General features: G+C 45.3%; 1 protein-coding gene across 4 annotated transcripts in view; it reads right to left on the minus strand.

Annotated features, from left to right (window-relative positions):
- Nucleotides 1-7,865: 7,865 nt before the first annotated feature.
- TBC1D31 (TBC1 domain family member 31) overlaps nucleotides 7,866-17,862 on the minus strand; it is a 73,967-nt gene continuing 63,970 nt past the window's right edge. For all 4 annotated transcript variants that reach the window (XM_077764472.1, XM_077764454.1, XM_077764461.1 and 1 more), the window contains 3 exons: nucleotides 16,995-17,133; nucleotides 10,972-11,064; nucleotides 7,866-8,139 (listed from right to left, as the gene is read on the minus strand). In XM_077764472.1, coding sequence (XP_077620598.1) covers nucleotides 8,006-8,139; nucleotides 10,972-11,064; nucleotides 16,995-17,133 — 366 coding nt within the window. In that variant the 3' untranslated portion in view covers nucleotides 7,866-8,005. The remainder of the gene's footprint in view (nucleotides 8,140-10,971; nucleotides 11,065-16,994; nucleotides 17,134-17,862) is intronic.

Below are 17,862 nucleotides of genomic sequence, written 5' to 3' on the forward strand. Positions count from 1 at the left end.
TCGCTCCAGGTGGCGCCCGCCGGCACAGGGGGTCCCGGGAGGCGGCTGGGCCGGGGGAGCACAGAGCACCACCGTGTGGTGTGGGCTGCGGAGCTGGGAGGGGGCAGCGCCTGGGGGGGGGGGGAGGGGAGGTCTTAGGGAGGTCGTGCAGGTGGCTGCTGAGCTGGCGCTGCGGGACAGGGGCAGTGCTGCGACTGCGTCCGAAAACACGTGCTGCAATTGCAGGCGTCACCGGTGAAGTTTCTGATAACTCTGTGTCCCGCACGGATCAAAGAGCAACTTAGATGGAGATGTGATAGCTGCAATCGCCCCTTCACCGTTCAAGGCTTTGATAGCGGCACTAACCTCTGCAAGTTCCCCCATCAGGGATGCGACAGTACTTTTGGTTTACTATCCTGATAGGGAGCACCTTTCAGAGGCTTTCACTTAGCTCTTTTTACCGTAAGGACCCTTAGTCAGTGAGTCGTAGTGCCACTGCCGAGATTCTGCCATGTGTCAAATATGTTTACTCCGAGTGTGCATTCAGGTACTCAGAAAATAACCACAGTTGGCTTCATGGCCCTACTGCCTCCGCTGGGATTCAGACTCGTCCCAAGACCCTGTCACCTGCCACCATTAGCCCTAACTTTGGTGAACATAGGAATTAGTGTCCGTTCAGAGCCGACATCTAGGGACCCCTGAAAGGGCTGGGTGTTTTCTTTTCCTTACTCCAGTCTTTCAAGTAAATGGCAACGGGTCCCTTTGGAAAAGCTTGGGGGATTGTTTATAGCCTAATACGTGGCACTCGTTGCTACAGGACCCTTCCTCAAGGGGACCTGCCCACCCCCCTTTAGTCAGATGGCTTTGGATCTGGAAATGAGTGTAGGTCTTGAAAGGGTGACAGGCATGGGGTCTCTATTATGATGACTCAAGTCAGATTTTCAGCCACCAGATCTGAAGTTTTCCGGTTACATGTATCAAGCAACGTTTTAGTAGGCTGGCAACGCTTTCGTTCTTAGGGACAGTGGGATCCATTACCAGTAGCCCCAAACCCCCTACTGCCACAGCTTCTGTGCAGCCCACTACTCTAAATGCTTGTCTTTGGTAGCTGAATGCTGCCTTTTGGCTTGGCCTCTGCTACTACGGAATCCCATCACCTCCTCTGAAGTCAGGGAGCACATCAACAGTGGCACCTCACCCTCCCTCATCACCCTCAGAATGCCGCCAGAGCTTTTCAAGTTCACAGGTGCTCCCTTCGCCCGGTGCCTTAACGAAGGGAGTGTCTTTGGGGCTGAGCGTGTAGTTGGGCAGTGAGCCAGAAGTTCATATGTGATAAATCCACTCCTACATTCCTACCTTCCTAAGCTTTTGGATTCCATCATTCACATCACGCCAGGCAGACTTTGGCATCTTAATTTGATTTAAAAAAAGGCCAACATTGAGTCCACATTGCTCTCAACCAATGAAGTAAAGTGTGAGGACCACTTTTAATTGCGCGGGAATGCCAGTTACCAGTTTATTGCTTCTCGGCTGCAGTTTCACTCTTTCTTGCCTGCTCTGCAATAACCCGCTGGACGCCAGCCCCCCTCTACAGCGTGCAGGACCGCAAGCCGTCGGCAGGGGGTGCTGGGGGGGCGGCGCGGGAGGAACGCGCCTTCCCTTCCTAGCTCCCAGGTGCTGTGCTTATTCCCCTGCTTCGCGGTCCATCAGCAGTGCGGGTGTGTGGGGACGGCTGAGGGTACTCTGTCCCAGCCGTGTGCCCGGGGTGCACAATCTCAGTGACTCCGCGGCCTCAGCCCGACGACCACTGTGCCACAGGCCTCCCAACACGGAGAGGGCACGCTCCGGGTCTGGTGCCTGCAAGCGGCACGCGACGCGCTCCTCGCAGTTGCCTCCCAGCCTTGGTTTGCCTGTGGCCCTGAAGGTGGTTTCCCGGGGCCCCCTCTCCACAGGGACCGTGCAGAGCACCCCACGCTGCGGGGAGCGACAGGGGCCTCCTTTCCAAGTCAGTCCTTCGTTTACTCTCCCTCAGCCCTGGCTACCCTTTCCATCTTTAAGTCAGTTACTCCCTTATCACGGTTTAAGAACTCGTGATAAGATAATCTGAAACTTGTCCTGTTTAAAATTATGGTGTGGTGTGTCTGCTAACGGGATCCGGACAGTGACTCCGGAGGCTGTGCCAGGTGCAGTCCTACTACTAAGTCACGCCGCTGGCAGGCCCTTGTGGTGGCTGTTGCTGCTGTAATGGTCGAGGTGGCGCGACTGCGCAAGGGCCTTTAGCAAACGCCCAAGTCTCGCTCAACATCAGAGAGTTCGTACCAGACAAGAACTAGATGAAAGTAATAAACGTGAACCGGGTTAAAAATTTACCACCACCGAATTCATACTGGAGAGAAACGCTGCGGTATAGCCAACGTGGAGAATTTAGCTGAAGCCCCAGATTTATCCAACACTGAGCAATTTACACCAGAGAGAAACCTTATGAATGTAATAAATAGGGAAAGGACTTTAGAAACTGCTCTGCTTTCACAAATTCAAGGATTCAAGGGAGCACTGGAGAGAAGCTTTTTGAAAATACCTGGAGTGGGAAGAATTTTTGCTGCACTCAACTTTATTCAATTCCCAGAGAATTCACACTGTAAAGAAATTGGTGTTAAGTTGAAGATATGCCAAGAAGCAGGAAGAGATTATCGGAAATGTGTTTCATTCTGTATTATATTAAGTACGATAGCCTTTGAAATGCCAACCAAGGACATATGACCAGAGTCAGCCACATGTCTGAAATCCGCCACAGCAGTCATGTTATCAAGAGTATCACTGGGAGAATTGTAGATTCAGAGAAAATGGATTAAGAATGTGACAAGAACTTAATTTGGTTGAGGGTAGGCACATTCACTGGATAAATGGAAGCTTTTTTAAAATGAAATACTGTAATACTATGAAAGAGGTGTGTGTAGTTGCAAAAGCGGTCTGAGTAGGTGTAAGTTCTCATAGAAGGGGATCTGAAGTAGAGGTAAAAAATGGGCATTATCCAGCTGATTCTCGCCGGCAGGATAGGGGATATTTAAAAATGTTTTAATGTTTATTTTTGAGAGAGAGCGAGTGCGAATGGGGGAGGGGTAGAGAGAGAGGGAGACACAGAATGTGAAGCAGGCTCCAGGCTCTGAGCTGTCAGCACAGTGCCTGATGTGAGGCTTGAACTCACAAACCGTGAGATCATGACCTGAGCCAAAGACGCTTAACAACAAAGCCACCCAGGTGCCACAGGATCAGGAATATTTTAAAATTTGAATGTTTTTAAGTGAGCAAGCAATTTCTAGTTCACCCAAGTTCACATCATTATACATTTTATATTCTGTGACTTCCGTATTGCCACACACGCCAGCCTGGCCTGTGACGGCATGTTTGTGGCTACCTGAAAATGGCTCTTGGGAAACCAATGCCTTGCATCAGGACTTTACCTTTGGACAAGAGAGAGCATTTTGCCTACTGAAGTATTTGGCTTACTGTAAGATTATGCTTTATAACCACAGAAACAAGAATTACTATTACGTACTGCATGCTTACTATATGTCAAGCACAATACAAGAACTTGACATTATCTTAATCCTCACATCAAGTCCTTGAGCTATTCCTTTTATTTTTTAAAGACTTTTAAAAATTAAATTAATTTTTTATAATAGTTTGTCAAGTTGGTTTCCATATAACACCCAGTGCTCATTCCACCAAGTGCCCTCCTCCATGCCCATCACCTCCCTTTCCCACCCCCCACCTCCATCATCCCTACCTTTGCTCTCAGCATTCAAAAGTCTCTCATGGTTTGCCTCCCTCCTTCTCCCCAACTATTTTTCCCCTTCTCCANCTTTTTTCCATTGGATACCCTTTCCTGCTTTGTCAAAGATTTTTTGGCCATACATTTGTGGGTCCCATTCGGAGTTCTCTGTTCTGTTCCATTGGTCTGTGTGTCTGTTTTTGTGCCACTACCATACTGTCTTGATGATTACAGCTTTGTAGTAGAGGCTAAAGTCTGGGATTGTGATACCTCCCATTTTGGTTTTCTTCTTCAATATTGCTTTGGCTATTCGGGGTCTTTTGTGGTTCCATACAAATTTTAGGGTAGTTCTAGCNTTGTATTTCTGAGGGGTTGGTTGTAATAAGTCCATTTTCATTCATGATTTTTGTCTATTTGGGTGCTCTCTCCTTTCTTTTTGAGAAGCCTGGCTAGAGGTTTGTCGATTTTATTTTTTCAAAAAACCAACTCTTGGATTCAGTGATCTGTTCAACCGCTTTTTTGGTTTCTATATTGTTTATTTCTGCTCTGATTTTTACTATTTCTCTTCTCCTACTGGGTTTGGGGTGCTCTTGTTGCTCTCCTTCTAGTTCCTTTAGGTGTGCTGTTAGATTTTGTACTTGTGCTTTTTCTAATTTATTGAAAATAGGCCTGGAGTGCAATGTAGTTTCCTCTTAGGACTGCCTTTGCCACATCCCATAGAGTTTGGATTGTTGTATTTTCATTTTCATTATTTTCCATATTTTTAAAATTTCTTCTCTAATTGCCTGATTGGCCCATTTGTTCTTCAGTAGGGTGTTCTTCAGTCCGGTGTTCTTTAACCTCCGTGTTTTTGGAGGTTTTCCAGACTTCTTCCTGTGGTAGATTTCAAGTTTCATAGCATTGTGATCTGAAAGTATGCATGGTATGATCTCAATTCTTTTATATTTATTGAGGGCTGCTTTATGTCGCAGTATGTGATCTATCGTGGAGAATGTGCCATGCGCACTCGAGAAGAAAGTGAATCCATGGCCTCAGGATGTAAAGTTCTAAATATATCTGTCAAGTCCATCTGATCCTATGTGTCATTCAAGTCCATTGTTTCTTTAGTGATTTTCTGTCTAGTTGATCTATCCATTGCTGTAAGTGGAGTATTAAAGTCCCCTGCTATTAGCACATTCTTATCCATAAGATTGTTTCTGTTTCTGATTGTTTTATATATTTAGGTGCTCCGATATCGGTGCGTAGACATTTATAATTGTTAGTTCTTCCTGATGGATGGACCCTGTAATTATTATATAATGCCCTTCTTCATTCCTTGTTACTGCCTTTAAAGTCCAGTTTGTCTGATATAAGTGTAGCTACTCCAGCTTTCTTTTGACTTCCAGTAGCATGATAGATATTTCTCCATCCCCTTACTTTCAATCTGAAGGTATCTTCAGGTCTAACATGAGTTTCTTGTGGACAGCAAATAGATGGATGTTTTAAAAAATACATTCTGCTACCCTGTGTCTTTTGATTGAAGCATTTAGCCCATTTACATTCAGTGTTATTATTGAAAAATATGGGTTTAGAGTCTTTGTGTTCTTTGTAGGACTCATGCTTGTGGTGGTGTCGCTGGTACCTTGTGTTCCTTGCAATGTTTCCCCTCATAGAGTCCCCCTCAGGATTTCTTGTAGGGCTGGTTTAGTGGTGATGAATTCTTCCAATTTTATTTTTTATTTGGAAAGACTTATCTCTCCTTCTATTCTGAATGACAGGCTTGCTGGATAGAGGATTCTTGGCTGCATATTTTTTCTGTTCATCACACTGAAGATCTCCTGCCATTCCTTTCTGGCCTGCCACGTTTCGGTAGATAGGTCTGTAACTACTCTGATAGGTTTCCCTTTGTATGTTAGGGCCCTTTTCTCCCTGGCTGCTTTCAGAATTCTCTCTTTGTCCTTGTATTTTGCCAGTTTCACTATGATATGTCGTGCAAAAGATCGATTCACGTTACGTCTGAGGGGAGTTCTCTGTGCCTCTTGGATNCCAAATCCAACAAACATGCAAACCGAAAGGGAAAAAGAAAAAAAGGAAGGGACCAAAAAGAAGAGGAAGGAGGGAAGACAATAAAAATATAAATAAAAAAAAAAGAAAAAAGAGAAAACCCAAAAGACAAAGGACAGTCTAAAAGCATAAAACCAGCATTCCCAGCTTCAAATAAAGAGCCGGGTGTATGCAGTGCTGATGGAAGAGCATCTACAAAGAGAGAAATGACAGGGTGGGAGGAAGCGAAATTGGAAATGACCAGGCAGAGAGACTAAGAACCTTAATTCGGAGAGAGAAAGAGGAAAATATGGTTAGAGGCGAGGAGAAAGAAATGAAGATAATGTTACTCAGAGAAACTATACAGTCTGATTAGAGAGAGAGAGAGAGAGAAAGGTAGTGGTGGAGGGGTAGAATATACATCTAGAGAATGGATGAAATGTGACTGTTTAAGCAAACCAATGACCAGAGTGCTGAGTCCAGCGGAGTGGAGGGTTACGAATGAGACAAGGGAAAATCTATCTGAATAGAAAGAATTGATCTGGAATTAATCATGGCAGTGTATCCATGTTGGTCTTGCCCTGGGCCTTGGTTAAAAAAAACAGCTCTCTAGCAGGCATGGGCGTGGTTTGGTGTAGGCAGGTCTCGCTTCCACTGCGTCCCCTGGGCCGCTCCCTGAGGTCCCCCCTTGGTTGTGGGGAGAAAAATGGTGGCGCCCCAGTCCCTTCTCAAACCAAGTGTTGCAACTCACTCTCTTGCGTCTGATCTCCCTGTTCCGCGGACGTAGCCAAGGTGGGCCATGCTCTATGTCCCAAGCCAGGCCTCGTTTCCAGACCTTAGTCCACGAGTCCCATTGATATCACCCGAAATGTAAACCCGCAGGCCGAGTCCCTCTGAGCAGTTTCAAGCCTCTCGCCTCCCCCCTGGGGATCGAGCAGAGCCAGAAGCACAGAAGCCTGGCTTCAGTTGCGCGCTTCCCCTCCAGGTCAGGCTGGTGAGTGAGGAGCAGTTTCTCCTGGGGTCACCTGGGATCAGTGCAGCCGCTCAGGGTCAGCTGGACAGCGGGAAACTGGGTCCCTATGTGTCCCGAGCCGAGGTTTTTCCCTTCTCCAGCGACAGGGACAGTTCCTTGAGCAGTTTCAGCCGCTCTTTCTTTTGACTCACTGTGGCTCCCCGCAAAGGGGGCTCCCTCCCCTCCGTGTCTCTGGTCCTGGCCCGATTTTATCTTCCCCAGTTTGCACTCCTGCTATAAGGTTTATTCAGTGGACTCTGTCTCCTTTTCCTCCCAAACTCCTGGAATCTGTAAGGATTCCTATGACTTCAAGCCTTCTCCGTTTGAGAGATGGAGGCGAGTGAAATGTATGGAACTCCTACTTCTCCGCCATCTTGCCTCCCTCCTGAAGACCTTATTTTTAAATAATCTCTACACCCAACATGGGGCTCGAACTCACAACCCCAAGATCAAGAGTTGCATGCTGTACTGAGCCAGCCAGGCGCCCCTTTGCCTTCCTTTTAGAAATGGGCTCAGAGGGGCACTTGGATGGCTCAGTCGGTTAAGCATTTGATTTTAGCTCAAGTTATGATTCCAAGGTTGTGGGATCAGGCTCCATGCTGAGGATGCTTGGGATTCTCTTTCCCTCTCCCTCTGCCCCTCCCCAACTTGCGTGAGCACATGCACTCTCTCAAAATAAACTTTAAAAAAAAGAAAAGTTCAGGTAAGGTTCTGGAAGTAATATGCCCAAGACGAAGATGTGAGGAGCCCTGTTATGGAGCTAAGGGCAGCCAGTGCTGTCTGGAGAAGGAGAGAGAGAGACGCCGATGTTATGAGCAGGTGGGCTCGGCCGCCGGGGACAGGGCGCTGTGGCGCGCGCACCGTCGGTGCTGTTTCCTGCTGGCTTCTCAGTTCTGGTCGGGCAGCTGTTGAGATGGTTTCCTGCTGTTCTCCGTTTATCTTTAATATAAACTCTTATCAACTAAAGTTAGAGGTTTATGCTGGTCCTTGCAACCTGAAAGATCCTAACACGAGCTTTAATAGCTTCACAGATTTTATGAAAAGTACAAGAAGACATTTACAAGCCAAAAAGCATCAGAATGAAATAGTCCACATAATTTTTATACATACATTTTTCTGTACAAAAAATTGATTTCTCTAGGGCTATAAAATAAATAATGTAAAAATCAGTGTCATTGATTGCCAAATAGCTATCTCTCTATCTCAAGGTGACCAGCCTCCTACGCGGCCAAAAGATGAGGTGTTCGACGTGGGTTACGAGCCTGGGCGGCGAGCCTCTGGCGGAGATTTCTCACTCTCTCCATTAGATCCTGCTCCATGGTGTCCCACTGTACTCTTCTTTGGTTTAAAGAAACTTGAAAACAAAATTTTAAATTAACAATAGTTTAATGATTGATGTTAGCAATGACAGAGCATGGATTTTAAGGGTAAATCTGTTGCAAAAAATTAGTCATGAAATGAAATTTGAAAACCCAATTTCTTTAACAAAAAGCCTAACATGTTCCCTATGTCGTTCCATTTACAAGCCAAATATTTATTTGTGAACTGAATGAATTATCAGATAAAGAGAACTCATCTACTTTTGGTTACTTAGCCTTTATTTTTTCATTGGGGGGATATAGACAATCTGTATTTTAAAAAATTAAAATTTTTTTTCTTAATGTTTACGTATTTTTGAGAGACAGAAAGGGACAAGAGTGTGAATGGGGAGGGGCAGAGAGAGGGAGACACAGAATCCCAAGCAGGCTCCAGGCTCTGAGCTGTCTGTCAGCACAGAGCCCAACGTGGGGCTCAAGCCCATGAACTGAGAGAGATCATGACAGTTCTCTCAGACATGACTGGGCCGAAGTCGGATGTTTAACCCACTGAGCCACCCAGGTGCCCCATCAATCTTTTAAATTAGGACAAATCTTGTCCAAGAGAGGATGAGTAAGTTCTTTGCAACAGTAAGTTCCCTCACTATGATGCTTAATGAGAGTGAGAAAAAGCATTCCGAGTTGCCAAAATTAATATTTAGAAATGTATACCAAGACTACTTTCCCAATGACTAAATAAAAATAAATGGTTTTAATAGTGGCCAACACAGGGAGAGTCAAGTTAAAATATCACAGTGTGTCTAACCAAGTGGGACAGCCATTCATACTGAGTTAGAAGGGCTAGTAAACACTGGAATCTGAAGGGAAAAAAAAGCACCTTAAAAATACACTTCTCTCAGGACACCTGGGAAGTGCAGGCAGTTAAGTGCCTGACCCTGGCTCAGGTCATGATCCCACGGTTCATGGGTTTGAGTCCCACAGTGGGCTCTATGCTGACAGGGTGGAGCCTCCTTAGGATTCTCTCTCTCCCTTTCTCTCTGACCTTCCCCCACATGCACGCTCTTTCAAAATAAACTTAAAAAAATATATACTTCTCTAAAACTTAGTTACATATTCAAACAGCTCCAATTCCAGGAAACTATATTTTCCTCCAAAGGAATACAACATTTTTTGTCTTATTTTGCTGCTAAATAACCTAAACTTACCATATGTCTTGGACTTGATTTTCTAATTTAGAATTAACTAAAAATTTAAGTTCTGATATGTCATAATGGAGAACAGTTGAGAATCTCATGTACTTTCACTGATGCATGACTTTTGGTTTAATTCATGTGCTGATGCAGAATCTACAGATGCATGTGAAGTGAGTTAGCAGACGTACACGGCACTGGGATTCCATGACTTATTAGGTATATTTCTTATAAAGCTTGTTTGTCTTTAGAGGGCACTGTATAAATATCTGGTGGTTTTTTTTTTTTTTTTTAAATGTTTATTTTTGAGAGAGAGAGAGATAGAGTATGAGCAGGGGAGGAGCGGAGAGAGAGGGAGACACTGAAGCCAAAGCAGGCTCCAGGCTCTAAGCTGTCAGCAGAGCCCGATGCGGGGCTCCCACTCAAAGACCATGAGATCATGACCTGAGCCGAAGGCAGACACCCAACCCAGGCGTCCCTAAAAATCTGTTCTTCTACAAGTACTCAAAAGATCTTGTTAAATTCTGCTTCTTCTGTATGAGAGTTTTATTGAAAAAGTTGGTGAAAATCAGTCTAACAGGTTTCTTGTTCCCTCTCTCATTTAAAAAGAAATCAAATACTTTATTGGGAAAGCTTTCAGCTCCTTTATGAGTTAATGCTGTGACCATATTTCTGTTCCACTCTGCCCCTTCCAAAAATAAAACTTCCAGTGAATCAAGTGGAGGGATCAAAGGTCGGCTAATCAGGGTGCCTGGGTGGCTCAGTCAGTTAGGCTTCCAACTCCTGACTTCTGCTCAGGTCATGAACTCATGGTTTGGGAGTTTGAGTCCCACATCGGGATCTGTGCTAACCGTGCAGAGCCTGCTTGGGATTCTCTCTCTCCCTCTCTCTCTCCCCTTCCCCTGCTCCTCTTCTCATTCTTTCTCAAAAAAACCCAAAAGGTCAGCTCATCAGCATGAAGCCGACGGTGTCCAGCTCCAACACCAGTGGCCGCAGCGGTCCGTCACGGTGCCCAGAGCAAACACGCGTTTTCAGTGGCTACTGGATGGAGCCCAGCCCAGAGAGAGAGAGAAAATCCCAAATCTATGATGGCTTTGAAGTCTAATGCTCAGATTTTCTTTCCACAAGGACGTAAAAAATAGTTATGAATATCATTACTTTAGTGACTGACAGACTTCTGCAGGAGCCGGCAATAGCTTCTGGACGATGACGCTGGCACTGAAGAACTGAAATCGCATCAATGTTACCTGGCAAACATTCTGGACTTGGTTTCAGTCCGATCTCGTTCTAACCCATTAGAAATTTGAGAATTTTGCTACCTCTGTTTCAGGATTGCCATTATCCATGCACTAGGAAAATGGTATCAATGTGCTGTAATACAAGTCAAGCCACGATCTTCCTTGAATTAATACTAAAGTTTAAATGACAGAAGAGGGGCACTTGGGTGGCTCAGGAGGCCCGGCGTCCAACTCTTGATCTCAGCTCAGGTCATGATCTCACAGTTCATGAGATCGAGTCCTGAATTGGGCTCTGTGCTGACAGCAAGGAGCCTGCTTGGGATTCTCTCTCCCTGTCCCTCCGTCCTTCCCCAGCTCATGTGATCTCTTTATTTCTCTCTCAAATTAATACAACTTTAAATGAATAAATGACAGAAGAAATACTTCTTGCTTATCAACTTACTGTGTGTTGAGGAATCCACTTCAGAAGTGTCATTTAATTGTGAGGTTCTGGGCAGAGAGCTTGAGGAAGCCTGTCTGCTTCGGCATCTGGGCCCTGTTAAAGATGACACTTGGGAGTGAGGAGAAAGCCTTTCTTAATTGCACACGGTCACTAGGAAATCACAATTGCCAAGGAGGTAAGCCCCTCACATTTCCATTGAGAGGAGTGCCGTCACCATTGTGATGGTCGGATGAGTGCAGCTCATCAACGAACGGAAGTTTTGGTGACATTATTTATTTTTAATTTATTTATTCTTGAGAGAGGGAGAGAGAGCATAACAAGAGGGACAGAGACGGGGGGTGGGGTGGGGTGGGGGGGTGGAGAGAATCCCGAGCAGGCTGCGCACCGGCAGTGCAGCTAGGTGCCCCTAGCTAAAGGTGTTTTTAAAATAAACATCTGACTCTTGATTTCAGCTCAGGTCATGACCTCGTGGTTTGTGGGTTTGAGCCCCTTTTGGGCTCTGCTTGCACAGAGCCTGTTTGGGATTCTCTCTCTCTGCCCCTCCCTCACTCTCTCTCAAAATAAATACATTAAAAAAACCACCTTTAGCTAATGTGAAAAGCCAACAAACAACTCAAAAGCGGCGGCGTTAGGACAGAGATCCAAACATTTCTTGGAAGAGGTTATGAATTGTAATGATGGAGCCTTCCCCGGGGACTACTGAGCCCACTTCCGGCAGCTTACTGCAGGCGCGGCCTAGTCTCAGCAGCAGAGAGCAAATGAGAAACCACGAGAGGCAGGTGCTGCAGACCTTCTGGAGCAGCATGCACAGCAATGTTAGAGAACCAACCTGGGGCCTCCCCTGGGCCACTCTCACCTCAAAAATTACACTTGCCCTTCAGCTGTGTCTTTTCTGTTCTCCGATTCCTACAGCCTTTCATCCGGTAAGACCCCAAGGTCTTTTTTTGATTTTTCATCCTAACAAGAGTCACAGCTCTTCCTTCCTTTCTACTCTCATCTCTGGAGTCCAGGCCTCCAGGAGTCAAGCCCACCCACAGTGGCTGAGTTACACTGACTCAGTAAGATGCCTGCCTTTTACCTGGTCTCCAGGGCTTTAGCTAATGGTTCTAAATTCATGGATTCAGCTCAATGAGTCATTAAGACTATTTGGGGCTAATTACCAAATGTCTAATTTGAACTGGTATGGGGAAAGGGAGTGTGAGCCTCATCTTCAAAATATCTGAAGGGGGGCGCCTGGGTGGCTCAGTTGGTTGAGTGTCTGACTTTGGCTCAGGTCATGATCTCACGGTTTGTGGGTTCAAGCCCCGTGTCAGGCTCTATGCTGAATGCTTGCTCAGAACCTGGAGCCTGTTTTGGATTCTGTGTCTCCTCCTTTCTCTGTCCCTTCCCTGCTCACACTCTGTCTTACTCTCTGAAAAATAAATGTAAAAAAAAAAAGAACCATGGGGTTTTCTTAAAAAATATCTGAAGGGCTGTCATGTGGCAGAGGTAGTGGTAGATGTCATCTGCATTTGCTCCAAAGAATGGTTTCTAATGAGAGAATTTACAAGAAAAAAAAAAAAGAAAAAGCCTATTCAACTTTACAGAAGGAAGACACAGCTTTTAAATAAAATACTGGCAGAAGTGGAATCAGGTAGTGAGCCCTGTAATTTTCTGGCATGAGCTAGATACGCACTCTTCACTACTGTCATGTCACAGAGGATTCCCACAGCAGACGGTGGTCCTCCAGATCCTTCCAAATCTGAGGCCCCACTGTGCCTGGCCTACCATATGTCCTCTAAAACCCAGTGGGCCAACAGCTGTTTACCTCACTTCTCCTTCACGAGGGGCCATGGTGTAAACATGAGGTATCTGATGCAGCGCTGAACTTTGCCTACAGCCATGTTCCACTCACTGGCTAAGCAGACTCACCTATGAAATTTTACAACAAAAACCCAGCTTCCTAGCTTCTATCCCAATTCTCCCAAATTAAATCACTGTAGGTGAGGTCCTGAGTATTTTTTTAATCTGTAACTTACCAAAAAAACAAAAAAACATAACAAATTTGAACACATAAAGAATAAGTCAGAAAGTTCCTTTCCTGTACTTTTTATACCACAACTTGTTCTTTTTCTTCACTTAATATATTTTAAAGCCCCAAAGGGGATTCATATTAAATCAGTATTTATGTACCAAATCTGGATTACAAGTACCACAAAATTCAAAAGGAATAAAAGGTACACAGCACAATTCCTTCCTTCTTGTAACCGCGGCACCAAGTTTCTTACCCAGGAGGTTAGGCCCTACTAGTGTTTCCAGGTCATTCTGCTGTCTATGCAGGTTGGCAAACAGGATGTGGCCCAGCCCCTGAGCCCGGCCCTGACCGTCCCTATCTTCTGTCGTCTTCAGTGGTCTCGGTGACTCCTGTGCATGAGCTCCCTGCTCCAGCTGGTCTAACTTCTCCCATGGATTCATTACCTCTAACACGTTCTGTCATGTGTGAGTGGAATTCATGGGGACTTTGGTGAATCCACAAACATAAGGGGAAACTGTGTGTATGTGTGTATGCGCATGTTTCTGGGAAGAGTCTCAGAGGCCCGCAGACCGGCAAGGGTTTTGCCACAGAAAATGGTGCACCTCCGTGCTAGTGCTGTAGCAAAGCGAAAGATCGCCTGGTCTCTAATGTTCTCATCTTACAAATGAGGAAAGTGAAGACCAGTCAACATTTCTGAATAAATCCAAATGAACAAACGCAAGCGGCTAAATAAACTGCCCCGAGGTCCACAGCTCAGAAACTCCGGCCAGGTTCACGGAGCGTAAAGCTGGAACCAGGACCCAGGTGCCGGCCGCGAGGGAGGGGCTCTTGCCGGAAGCCCTCCCTCTCAAGCGCGCTCCCTTTTAAAGGCCCAGGACCTTACAACCTGGTCAAAGGCCCCACNATAAAGCTGGAACCAGGACCCAGGTGCCGGCCGCGCGGGAGGGGCTCTTGCTGGAAGCCCTCCCTCTCAAGCGCGCTCTGGTGGCTCCAAGCCCGCTCCCTTTTAAAGGCCCAGGACCTTACAACCTGGTCAAAGGCCCCACCCGATAACAGCACTTACTACAGTCTTTTTTTTAAATAACAGTTTCATTGGGATCTAATCCACATCCCCTAAAATTCACCCTGGTGAAGTGGACAATTCAATGTTCTTCACATATTCGGAGCTGTACAACCATCACCACTAACCTAGAACATTTTCATCACCTCCAAACCCCAACCCCTCATGGCCATTAGGGGTTACCCCCCTGATCTCCCTGAAACCACCAGTCCACTTTCTATCTCAATGGGATCTGCCTGTTGTAAACATTTCACATGAGTAACAGCATAGGCTACGTGTGCTTTTATGTCTGGCTCCTTAAACTTAGCCTAAGGTTTTCAAGGTTCACCCACTTTTTATTGCTATGGAAGTTTCCGTCGCATGGATGTGCTCTATTGTGCTGGTCCACTCCTGGTCTGACGGATATCCGGGTTGTTTATACTTCCTGGCTCTTATGAAGAACGATGCCGTGCACATCACGTACAGGTGTTTGTGGGGACGTGCTTCCGAATGTCCTGGGCACGTGCCGACCCGCGGGACTGTGGGCTCATATAGTCACCCTACGTATAACCTTCCCAGAAGCTGCCAGACCGTTTCCCAGAGTGGCTGCACCATGTCACATCCCCTCTAGCACTGTTCCAACTGTTGTCTGCCCCTCGTCAACATGTGTTATTGTCGGATTACAGTCATGCTAGTGGGTGTGAAACAGCATCTCACTGTGTTTTCGTATTTAAAAAATGTTTTCCTCATATGGTTTTGGTTTGTATTTCCCTAATGACTAACGAAGTTAAACATCTTTTCATGTGTGTATTGTATCTTCTTTGGAGAACAGTATATTCAAATCTTTTGCTCATTTAAAACTCTGGACCAATACTGTTTTATAGGACATGACTATTCAGCTATAATTTAAATTTATGGACCCAGGATTTTAGGGGTTACAGAAGGTTCAGAAGGTTCACATTGTCCAGAAGGTTCTGTTTTCTAGAAAATAATGAGAATTTCCTCCCCACTGCTAATAAAGATTTGACACTATGCAAAAATTTGAAATAAACGACCCGTCACTGGCACACTCTTATCTGGTTCCTACTTCACGGTGCCTTTATTCTAGGCCCTGAGTGACAGACCTAATGCTGAGCACCTCCAATCAAAATGCCATTTTCCTAATTACAGCTGATTATCTCCCAATGTTAAGATCAAATGACTCTGATTTCATTTATACACCCTGATTAAGAAAATAACAAATCCTTACATGTCTGCCTTTTGAAAAATGGATGATTCTTAACCAAATTATCTCTCACTGGTGAAATTTAGGAAAGGTAAAAAAAAAATTTAGGGAGCATGGTAGGAAGAGCCCATGAAGGCAGAGGGGCCAACATGCAGGGGGACTCCTGATTCCTGATGAGGGAAGCGGAAGAAGCCTTTTGCGGTTTCTTCCTTTTTTCTACTTCCAAACCCATAGGTTCTCTCAAAGTCGCATGAATTGTTTCTTCCTAGAGGAGGAAGGAGTGTGAGAGGGTTAGGGGCAGGGAGCAGCTCCATGGGTTACTGTCTTTTGTAAGCCGGTTGTAAATATTCACGTTGTGCAATGAGTGACACTCCTCTCTCCTTCCTCATGGGCTGGGGTGCTCGGGGGGCTCAGTCAGTTGAGCATCCGACTCTTGACTTTGGCCCATGTCATGATCTCACGGTTGTGGGATGGAGTCCCGCGTCGGGCTCTGTGCTGACAGCGTGGGGCCTGCTTGACATTCTCTCTCCCTCTCTCTCTGCCCACCCTTACCATGCTTTCACACTCTTTCTCTCAAAATAAATACATATGAAAAAAAAAATTTTTTTTTAAAGCATGAGGGCTAATGAGGAGTTTCAAAAGTAGGCATAATTAAATGATGATGCACCTGACCTACATTTCTACTTTTCAAATTTGTGAATTCTAAAAGTTACGCACATAGTGACATTATTCATAAAAGCCAGGAAGTGGACACAACCTAAATGGATAAATAAAATGTGGAGTACTGACACAAAGCAATACAGGCCATAAAAAGGAATGAAATCCTGATGCATGCTGCAACGTGGCTGGACCTTAAAACATTACATGATGTGAAAGAAGTCAGACACAAAGACCATATATCACTGGATTCCATTTAGATGAAGCTTCCTGAGCAGACAGATCTATGGAAGACCAGGAAGTTGATCAGTGGGAACCTGGGGCTGGGGGGCAGTGAGGGAAGTGGGCAGTGAATGCAAATGGGTACAGGGCTTATTTGGAGGCACTAAAAATATTCTTTAAAAAAAATATTTGAGAGAGAGCGCATGCACGAGCGCACGTGGGCATACAAGTTGGGGAGGAGCAGAGAGAGGGAGACACAGAATCTGAAGCAGGCTCCAGGCTCTGAGCACAGCCCGATGCGGGGTTCGAACTCACGAGCTGTGAGATCATGACCTGAGCTGAGGTCGGATGCTCAACCGACTGAGCCCCCAGGTGCCCCTACTTTAGAATTCTAAGTACAGTAATCGAGATTTTCGGTTGCTGGCACTGTGAGCCTGTAACCCCAAACCTAATGTTTGGCTGTAACAAGTTTCCTTGTGCTACTTTACCGCACTGTTGTTCTGAGGACCAGCTATTGGCAAAGCACAAAGTTAACCAAAATAAACTAGAAATAGCACTTTGAAAACAAATCATACTCTGATGGATTACAGGGATGCCAAGGACCATGGAACCACAGAATGAAACAGACTTCTACAAGATGGCTGAGAGAGTTTTCTTGACTGGAGCTGTTTTTTTCTGTTTTGTTTTGTTTCTTAACAAGCCCCAGCAACCCCAAAAATGATGACTGGTGATCGCCTTTTAGTTGGGCAATCATTTGAGTAAAGTGTCAGAACACAGCTCACGGATTTGTTCATGACAGCAAAGAGACCACCTGTGATGAATGACTCCGAAGTATCATTAAGAGAAAGGCACTCATGGCCACTCACCTGTCCTGTATGGGTGTTCAGCATGTTCTATAGCATCATCTAGCTCCTTCTCCAGAAACCACTTTCGAGATGCATCTGAGAGAGTCGAAGCTTTCTTTTCTGACTTCAAATGAAAGTCTTTTTCTTTAGCTTCCTCCCACTATGTGCAAATAAATGAAAGAAAATAAAAATCACCTAAAAGTTGGGGTAATGTCAGTTCCCACAGTGGAGTAACTCCCTTCCATCTCCTCTACTCCACTTCCTTAGGGATTCCCATGGTGTGTAGGATCTCTCTGGTTTTAGGGTAATCTGGGTGCCAGTCCTGGCCCAAGGCTGAAGAGTCTCGAAGGTGCAGGCACGTGTGATGTGCCACAGAGCACACACACGGGTACCCACTGCCTTTGAAATAATAAGTCATACCAACATGCTTCAAGTGTCAAACTTTATGGGATATAGTTTTTAAAATTAATGACAATTTTCTTACTTAATTTGCATGCTATCCCTTAATAGTAAGCTCTACAAAGTTCAGAGAATGAATTCTTTGCCCAGCTCTGCCATGGAAGTCAAGGAAAAGTGAGAAAACAGTTATCTGAAAATTAGCTCAAGGGTAACTAAAAACAATACATTTAAGATATTCTACAACTCCTAAAGTTCATCAGTGTTCTGTGCTACAGCTCTTATATGCAAACACACATATAATTTTTTAAAATTTAAATCCAAGCTAGTTAACATATAATTTTTGTTATAGAAATGCTAATGCATTAAATATGCATGAAGTGACATAATTTGAGAGACTCATCAGGGCCAGGAGGAACCACAGATATCCAGGCCTTTCCCGTTACTGATGAGCAGACGGAGTCCTAGTGATTTCCCAAGGCCACTCAGTAGT

The sequence above is a fragment of the Crocuta crocuta genome, unplaced genomic scaffold (assembly GCF_008692635.1).
Source record: "Crocuta crocuta isolate KB4526 unplaced genomic scaffold, BGI_CrCroc_1.0 scaffold260, whole genome shotgun sequence".
NCBI classification, from domain to species: domain Eukaryota; kingdom Metazoa; phylum Chordata; class Mammalia; order Carnivora; family Hyaenidae; genus Crocuta; species Crocuta crocuta.